This window comes from Sitophilus oryzae, unplaced genomic scaffold (genome assembly GCF_002938485.1).
Source record: "Sitophilus oryzae breed Bouriz unplaced genomic scaffold, Soryzae_2.0 scaffold_149_pilon_pilon, whole genome shotgun sequence".
Classification (NCBI taxonomy): Eukaryota; Metazoa; Arthropoda; class Insecta; order Coleoptera; family Curculionidae; genus Sitophilus; species Sitophilus oryzae.
Window position 1 is genome coordinate 1,870,719 of NW_022146169.1, and position 10,373 is coordinate 1,881,091.

The 10,373-nt window shown below is 31.4% G+C and overlaps 1 protein-coding gene across 1 annotated transcript in view; it reads left to right on the plus strand.

Annotated features, from left to right (window-relative positions):
• Positions 1–10,129, plus strand: part of LOC115877998 — a 73,886-nt gene extending 63,757 nt beyond the window's left edge. Inside the window, exon 7 of the mRNA XM_030894350.1 lies at positions 8,668–10,129. Within this exon, the coding sequence (XP_030750210.1) occupies positions 8,668–8,725 (58 nt within the window). The 3' untranslated portion in view covers positions 8,726–10,129. The remainder of the gene's footprint in view (positions 1–8,667) is intronic.
• The last annotated feature ends 244 nt before the right edge of the window (positions 10,130–10,373 follow it).

Genomic DNA, 10,373 nt, shown 5'->3' on the forward strand with positions numbered 1-10,373 from the left:
AAATGTAGGTATAGACCAATAAAACTCGTTAATATAAAATGCAATTTTGAGATCAATAACGAAAGAGATGTATCAGATTTAAGCTGTTTACGCTACATTCACTTAACGGTTAACATTATTTTTAAGATCTACTTAAGGGAATTTTTTTGCATATATTCAATATTGTCGTTAAGTCACATTTATGTAATAATAACTCCAGTATATAGCATTTAACGTCTTGGGAGTAGCCAGATACAGCCTGCCATACTAAAGCCGTTCGGTATACAAGAAAGGTAATGTGGCTAGCATTACGCTTCAACCGCCTATTACTACCTGAGGATTGTGAATCCCAAGTACTCATTTAAGGTTGAGTCGACCTAGGTACCCAAACTATTTTCATTTTATTAAAAATAGTCGGTTGCTGAAATGCCGGCTGTGGGATTCGAACTCACAACCTTTGAATTGGTAGACGAGAGCTCTGTACCTCTACGCCACAGGGCACCTTAAGTCACATTTAAAAAGCGAATATTTTAAGTTGCATTTGCACCTCAGCGTTAATAGGTTATAACCGTTATAACTGGGTATACCTTAACTACATTGACGAAATGATATTTCACGAAAAGTTTGAGTGTCGGATTTTTTATTTATAATGCATCTTTGAAACAACTAAAATTACTTCACTAAGTTTAACCAAACTTCAAGATTGAAAGTATTGTAGAATGCGCGAGGAATAAAATGGTTAATTGGAATATTTTGATGGTCCGTTCAACGTTTTGCAGTAAAAACATCAGTTTTTGGTAGACTACAAAATGTTTTCGATATTTAGCTAAATATTAGTCAAATGAAACCTGTGAAAAAAAGCCTTTAATATTTAGTGTCACCCTTATCTAAAGGAAAAGTTTAAGGAACACCTATACAAACGTCCGGTATAAAGACACTATACTAATAAAACTCAGAATGAGTATTAGCTATTAGAAATCGGTCTTCGCCTTTTACTATCACCACCACCGGCCCGCCACTAGCCACCACCAGAACACCAGCCACGAGCATCCACCCACCCGTCTCTCTCTTTCTCTTGCACAGCTTCCCCGGCTTCTGCCGCCTGCGCGTGCACGCAGCCAAGCCCAACGGCGCATCGGCGGCCACGCCCCCCTCTGCGTCCGCCTCGGCCACGCCCACGGCCACGCCCAGCGGCGCCTCGCCCGTCGCCTTCGTCGAGTACAGGGACGCGGGGGGCGCGGCGCGCGTCCTCAGCCAGCTGCAGGGCTCCTTCCTGCTGTCGTCGGACCGCGGCCCCATTCGAATCGAGTACGCCAAGACCAAAATGTCGTCGGCGGTGGCGGCTGCAGAGGTCGGTCTGTCTCGCACTCTTTGTCGGTGCGCCTTGTAGTTAATGTTGTTATGTTGGTAGTCTTGTATAGTTAGAATGAAAAACGTGCCTTTATCGTACTTATCAGTGTTAGTAGTTATCTCTAAATAATACATTATAATGTGATCAAATAAAAACCATGTGGTCAAACATCACAGTAGATGAAAAAAACATCACAGCAGATGTAGATGTAATATTTCAGTTTAAGTTAAGTAAAGTAAATATTGTGTTAACGTCTCCTTTTTGCTGCTCAGGCTAATCTGGACGGGGCCTACTTTTTTTAAGCGGAATCCGAACCGCGGTCTTTTGCCATATCATTGTCAATGGCCTACCGACTTGGCAAGTGTCTAAATCCACTCTCACTTACGTTATATCCGATTTGATCCGGCCTATAACCGGCGCGAATGAGGAGAGTGTGTCAATAGATTTTACACTCTTGCCATGGAACACAAACAGACTTTCCACACGGTCACCCGTCCATCCATTCACATCGTCTAACGTCGCTTAACAGGTGTTTCGACGTAGCTTGGCGTTGCCCCTATTTCAGTTTAAATTTCAGAATAGTTGCATAGAGAATAATAATCCAAATAACAATAGTAAATAGTTTAGTTAACAAAAACAAATATGATAATACCAAATAAACTTTCAGTCGCGTGATTAAGCCGATTTTTGAATATTTTCTTTTAATCAAAATATTTTTGGAAACAAATACGAATTAATTAGAAATATATAAACAGTTATTATTGGGTTAACAGTTATTAACCACATAATGGGCCTTTACTACCGCTTTCCCGTTCAAAATATTCTAAAAAAATTCCGATGAAAGCAAAAAACTTTAAGCTAAAGTATCACGACCCAATTCCCATAAACTAAAAACTAGTAATACAAAACTAAAGTGTCTAAACGAATCAAAATGTCAGGAAATAAATAAATAAATGTGGCAATTTGACATTTTTTTACAGCAGAGTTACCACCTGAATCGCCAGCGGAAAATTTAAAATTAAATTAAGTGAAATATGCCGCCGAATATGTCCATGGTTGGCAACAATGAATTTAATAATCGCGCCATCGATGACGTAACTAAAAGTTTACTTGGTATCGCATATATATTTTTTGTTCAAGAATAACAACAACTATTCAGTCGTAAACCTGCATAAAATTGAAAAACCTCTCACCTGAATATATTTTAGGGGCTACCTCTCGTCAGACTAGCTTTGGTAGATCTTTCAATATGATCTGACATTAGCAATGGAGAGTGAGCAGTTACAAAGAGCGTAGCATTTAGTCCCTGTTAAACTCCTTTTAGACACTAATCACTCTATCGCAATAAAAGTATACTATTTTAAGTAATTAGTTCAAAAAATTAAGTATGATAAACATACCTTTGTGGTGGTTTCATTTGTCGAGTTTTTTGCCACTGAAAAATAAATCTACAAAATAAAATAATTATTTATTTATCAGCTTATCAGTGGCTTTTTACTAGGAAAACAAATTTGGCTAACCGACATAAATGCTTAACGTTTTCAGGAGTTAAGTATATTTCCTTCTGTCATAAAAAACACAAAGAAAACCGTTGGCTAAAAACTAGTATTCCTGAACAGTTGTATTTAGATATCTTAAATAGATTTTTCTTTTTACTTTGCATTTTTTGCTTCTGGAGACTGAAAGAGATATACCTCTGGAATGTCAAGCATTTTTGTCGGTTAGACAAATTTGTTCTACTAATAAAAGGCAGTAGTATTTATAAACATTACTATTTTTTCTTGTACATTTTTTTCCAGTAGCGAAAAAAAACACTATCTTCAAGATAAGTTTGATAATAGGCACTTTTCCATCAACGCACCAGTAGCAGTAGTAATGTATTTTTTTTATTTTTTACATGTTTAATATATAAGAAATTCAATTGTAAATTTTGGTTTTCATTATTTAGTTCTGAATCTTTGTTTTATTTTGTTTTCTTAAGTTTTTATAAATAATACTTATTAAAATACTTCGACCAAATTATTTCTCATATTGCGCTTATTTCATATATTGATTTGATAGATTGTTTCTTATTCTACTTTTATGATTTAAGCAATTTAAAGTAGTAAAATATGTTTTCAAGATATTAATAAATAATTATATTTGTCGATAACTAACCGTTTTCGTATCAAATTCGATACTAATATATATAAAAATAAAATTCAGGTAGTCAATATACCTGATATCAGTACAAAAGTGACTCACACTTTTTTATTTTTTTCAGATATAAAATCGAGATTTGGTATGTTGACGGTATTGATTTGGTATGTATATGACATAAATTGACAGGATTGATTGACGTATTCAATAATTGTTTTCAGTTACTTCCTGTTTCACCGGAAATGACTACAACAATTTTTAAATGGCATCCTCGGTATTTCTTATTCGATAGAAAATGACACTCTGAATAGAATGACATAATATCATATGTCAACTTTTGATTTTTCGCTTAAAAAAATCGCATTTTAAATTTCAATCTACAATGCCATGGCTGTGTTAAAAACACTAATTTTTAATCAAGGATCCTTGGAAAACGAGATATGATCGTCTAATATTTTTCGTGTCCTATCCTGGCCGGTTAAAGGATACCCAAATTGTATTTTCATCATATCTCAATTTTATCAAAAGGAACGAGATTGTTTTTTTTGAAAAAGCATTTTTTATGAATAATTTGATACCACACACTTGGTATTTTGAGTTAAATTGTCGTTATGAACCGCCTGTTATAATTCCAAATAAACAAATATGCGAAAATGTCAAAATTTGACATATTCTATTCAGTGTGACTCATTTTCTATCGAATAAATTAAAAAAGCACCGAGGGCGTCATTTAAAAATCCCAAGTTGTAGTCATTTCCGGTGAAACAGGAAGTGGCAGGAAACAATAGAATACGTCAGTCAATCTTGATTTATGTCATATACTAACGTACCAATCGATTTATCTAAAGTAATAAAAAAGTTATAGGAGTGAGCCACTTTTGAGAAACACCCATGACTTGCCCTGGGTGTTAAGAAAAATATAGACAAAGGCGAGAAAAAAATCATTACTTTAAGGCATTCCATCTATCTTTTAGTATATTAAAAATAGTAAATGGCAAGAGATTTAGAACAACAAAGAAGTTTAACAATATGGCGGCACCTAACTCATAATTAAAGAATTTTATCATCTTACTATATGAAACTTTGTGACGTATTTCGCCATTTTACAAGTTATAATAAAATTTATAATAGTGACCTCGTCGTGAAGACGTAAAAGCAAAGTTTTATCAGCTTATCTGTTTTGTTTGACTTTATTTTAGCTCAAAATTAAAAATCTCAGTTATAAAGCAAACGCCAACAGAGTAAGATATTTAGTTTCTCAAGGCTACAAAGAAGTTTAATTTCTTTATAAAGTCGTTATTATGACTTAATTTTTTTTTTCATAATTTTGTTGTATATGATAACTATATTGTGTTTACCATTATAATAAAATAATATAGTATGTTCTCTATATTTTACAATTTAAGTTATAATTGTAAATAAATAACGAATATGCTCATCATATTTAGCGTTTCTTTGAATATGGTAGACAATGATTCAGTATTGAATTTAAAAGAATTCCGGACTTCTCTTTATTTATTTGGATTAACACAACCTTTCGGTCAGAAGGATTACTGACCGTTATCAAGTGTAAAACTAATCTAATTCCTAAAACTAGAGAGCTTTTATACTACAGCTATATATGAATAATTTGGGTGCAGTCAACCGTGAGGTTGTCCACTTAGAATGCCTGCATTGGTGCGTTTTATCAGTGGTTTCCGTATCATAGATATTTCCGTACTAAAATTGCTAAAGATGTTATTATTGTTTTCTATAAAAACGGCTTCTTTAAATTTACGCTTTTTTCAATGGGGTTCCCTGTGAACAATCCAAGCTTCCGACCACTTTATATTGTGCTGTTTTGACCAAACATGGTCCGCAATACCTGACTTCATTGTTTCACCTTTTTGTACATGTTTGTTGTGCTCGATAAATCGTACTTTTAAAGGAAGTTTAGTCTCTCCAATATACAACTCGCCGCATTCATAAGGTAGATGCACTATTTCTCTTGTTTTTGTTAGAAAGCTTCTTAGAGTCGATCCAGATTTGAAGACAGTTTTAAAGTCGTACTTTTTGGCTATTCGCCTGATCTTTTCTGACGTTCCTTCTACATATAGAATAGTCAAGAGAGAGAGAGAGAGAGAGAGAGACAGAGCATCCTCCTCAGGTCGATGAACCAATAAATCAGTTCTATAATTTGATATAATTTTGTCCAAGAATTTTTCAGAATAATCATTCTGAAGCAAACCTGTTTTAATATTATCTAATTCAACATTTAGTCTTGGTCACTGCATATGGTATTGCTCGATGGCATAAAGTTTAACTGATTGAACTGATTTGACATAAAGACGGAAATGTTGTGTTAATCCAAATAAATAAAGGCAATGGAAGTTCGAAATTCTATTTGTTTCGATATTTACCATATTACAGTGTAACAAATAAAGTCCCCATCATATGATTTTTTTATTGCTTTACTTGAAATTTTACTTTGGTGTTTTTGAGTTTGAGTTTACAATAAAATTTAATGTGTTGCTCTCGAGTATCTGTCATATTTGACATTTAAAGAAATAAATGCCGAAAAATAAGTTTATTACGTAATAAGTTGTTCTCTTGTAAATTTTACGTAAGTAGGTATTATATACCGATTTTAATCGTTCTAAGTAATAATAAAATTCCGTAAATGTTATCCAACAGAAGCCATTTCTCACGGTAAAAAGGAAACGGAATGGGAGTCCGATCATCAGTCAAATATTAAAATATTTATTTAGTGGTCATGTTTTTAATTGAAATTATGAAATCAATTAATTTTTAAAATAAAATTATATTGAGTTATACCAAAGTTGACATAAGTATCTCAAAATATTAATCAGTCTCCCATTTATCGAAGTTACATCATTCCTATAATTTTTTCTTTGTAAACATTCAACTTAATTTGAAATTTACTTTTAAAAAATTGCCTGAAATGAGTAATATTAATTTTAAAAGGGCTTTATATTATTGCGATTTTATGTTAATATAGATACTCAATGTCACCTTTTAAAGTTAGCACAGTGGAAACATAAAAGAAATACCAAAAACTAAGTTTTAACTTTCTACGACTTTATTTGCAAAACAAAATCAAAATTTAGTCGTATACTAATTGAGTATTCCAAATCGAATTCTCTCAATATATGTATTTACTATTATTTATTTAATTCATAATATTCATAATATGGCGGTTTATGATGAATATTTTGTTCAAATATTTTATCTAATAACTTATCACCGAATTACTTACATAGAACAATAAACAAACAAAAATCTTAATATTGCTGAGTTTTTGTTTTGCTGAAACTGATAAAAGATATGTTTTTCGTAAATGAAAAATAAGATAACAACATATCTACCAGCGACAATATAATGAGTTAAACGTTTAGCTTATTTTACATTTTTATTTTTATATAATTTAATTTACTTTTATTTAAATTGTTATTGTGTTGGCTTTCTAGAAATTGCTAGTATGGTATGTGTATTTGCATTTTTTCGTTTCTACGAATCATACTCTTCTCTTGCTAAATGAGAAAAAATCTAAACTTTATCATATTACTAACGCCTAGTTATTTATTGATGAACAAGGTAATTCAAACATGGCGTCTTTGGCTAATACCACGAAGATGTAAAATAAAAATGCGATATTGATCGATGGAATTCTAAAGATACTGGTTGACATAATTTTTTTGTATACAATGTGGTTCGAACTGTATTCCGGAAACTTCTGCAGCATATTCTGCAGATAAAAATAGGTAAAAAAAGTTCGTATAAATATATGTCAAAAAATGCCTAATTTCATAGATCACGGTGCAGAAGTTTCATTTTTATTTCGATTTCTTCCAAATAATTTCTGAAGTAACTTCAATATTTGAATGAAAATTGGTGTCTGGGAGTTTTTTGACATGAGAAATTTGGATTTTGACGTCAATGTAACTCCTATTTGTAGGGGGCGCCACTACACGTGTTTCAACTGTTTCGAAAAGTAATAACTTTTCGTCCGTACCTGTATAAAACTACTAAGTAAAAAAATATACATTTCCGTGATTTTTTACGTAAAAAATGTCTCTTGGTAAAAATCGCTATGAGTAATCGTTCTCAAGATATTTAGAATGGAAATATTCAATACATATCATTATTGACAAAAAATAAACATGTTGGGTAGATAGTTGTTTGACTGAAATGATAAATTTGGGAACTTTTTATTTTTTAAAATTAATCATAAATTTTTCTTCGAAAAAGTGATGATAAAACAGTTCCTGTTGAACTTTTGGTACAAACACATTTCAAATTTATGATTTCAGTCTATCTCAACTATTTAGTCAACATGTTTAATTTATGTCATTGATGACAGATATTGATAATTTCGATTCCAAATATCTCGAGAACCATTACTCGTAGCGATTTTTAACAAGAGAAATTTTTACGTAAAGAACGTCGTAATTTTATATTTTTCTACTCAGTAGTTTTATACAGGTACGGACGAAAAGTTATTACTCTTCAAGCCAGTTAAAAAATATGTAGGTAGTGCCCTCTACAAGTAGGAGTCATATTGACATCAAAATCAAATTGCTCATGTCAAAAAACCCCAACACCAATTCTCATCCAAATATTGATAATAGTTCAAAAATTATTTTCAAAACATCGAAATAAAAATAATGAAACTTCTACACCCTGTATCTCTGAAACCAATCATTTTAGGACATACATTTATACGAACCTTTTTACTTATTTTTATCTGCAGAAGAAAGAATACAGTTCGGACCACCCTGTATAGTGGCCTCCCAGAGTTTTAAAAATGGTGAATACGAAGTCATCGAAATTGTTTTTTCCACAACCATGTCATTTTTTGTCGTAGTGAGAAAAGCATATACTTATTTTGTTTAAAAGTTAAAAAAAAATAAATTGTATCATTTAAAAATAGATTTGATAGCGTAACATTTGCTAAAACTTTCGACTTTGTAATTGAAAACATGTAAAGATGATATAGAATAATGTTATGGAATAAACAGTATTCGTGGCGTCACATTTACCATTTTTACAAATTCTAAACCTACCTGTTCTTTTTGAACCACTACCACCAATTTTCCATTTTCCTGGTATTAACCTAAAGCGTAAAGTGTTAATCACCGTGTGCATTTATTTTCTCATATTTATCCTCAACTGATATTGTTTTTTTGTACTATTTTCAGGGAACAAAAGGAGAAGAAAATGGACAATCTTAATTCTTACATGTCGCTCAGCACTTGACAGAAGGCGACACTCATGGCTGGTCATTGTTAAGTGGTGTTCCGACCACAGGACTGGAAACCTTATAAACCATTTATAACTCTAAACAAAAATCTTAACCTATATCTGTTATCTATTGTAGTTGATCTATTTAGATTTTTGCAGAACAGTAAAAAGAAACATCTCGACTTTTTAGATGAGGACGACTCTATCCAAGATGTTTTTGGTAGAGATCGTCGCTACTATCGTCTTTAAATACATTAAATGAAGAAAAAAATAAGCTAAACCAAAGGTGCCCTAAAATTTAAGTCTTAGATTAAAGTTTAAAATTATTAGATGATATGGGTACGATTGACATTCCTCATGAGCGAATATTGGTCGTACGTTATTACTAACAAATATAGTTTTTCCCCTGAGCTTTCTTTGAAACTGTCGTAGTACTTAGTACCTTAAAATGAAGTTCTTAAACTTGATTTCATTAACTTTTAGCAATAAAATGAAGCTAGGCATGGCAAGCTAAATTAGTAAATGTCATTACTAACATGCTCTCAGTATTGTCAATATAATTATTAAAAAAATAATACAAACGTCCATTTTTTATATCAATTTTTTTCATCTTACTATAAGAACATTCTTCAGGCATTAGTTTTTATTGACGCGTTAGGATCTTCTAGATATTGTTAACCAATTTTATTATAAAGTTGACGATTTTTTAATCAGTTATAAAACTTATTATTAGATATGTACAGGATATTTCCATATATGTATTTTGATACGCTTCAGATATTTAAATCCGGTCACATAAATATATTTTTATTTACTTCAAAGTGACAAATTTAAATAATCTGAAGATAAACAAAATCCGTATGGAATCGGACCTGTGCCTTATTGAATTTCGATAAAATATAAATTAGATGAATAGTTATATATTTGTAATTTACCCAAGTGTCCCTTATATCACTAATTCATTTATATAAAACGAAGGTCCTAATGATTGAAATTGTTAATTTTACTTATTCCTATTTTTAAAAGTTTTTTTTAAGTATTCTAGAATCTATTATATCTTTATAATTATATATAATCGTTTTTTCCTCTTAAAGTAAATAATCTTAATGATTTTTGAATGTTCGTATTTAAACTCAATGTACAAAATTCCTTGCATAAAAAACATTGTAGTGTATATACTGTCATCAATAGAGTAGTATTAATTTTTCATTTTAAACATTTAAAATTAAATAATATACCGTGTGGTAAATTTTGAAAGGGTCAGATATTATCTCCCCAGATGAGACTTTTTTGAAGAGGCGTTAAAGTTGTACTTTTATCTAGAATTTCCTTTCATTTGGAATAGTCATTTAAAAGTTATTTGCAAAAAACTGCCTTCAAATTAGTAAAATATTTATAATACGGCCCAGAGAAAGCTACAATTAAAATACCAGCAAAAATGTGATTGTGTCATTGTCAAATTCGATGTCACATTTTCTCATAGATAAAGGCAACAAGTTTAGATTGGAAAGCCCGTAAAAATTTTAGGTTGCGAAATTATTTTGGGTCGCGACCGTTATACGCGATATGGCGCTGCTATAGAGGTCGCTAAGAACGGCAAACAAAAATAGAAATAATTTTCTCTTGTCAAAGTCAGAATCTTCAAAAATCATAATAATCTTTC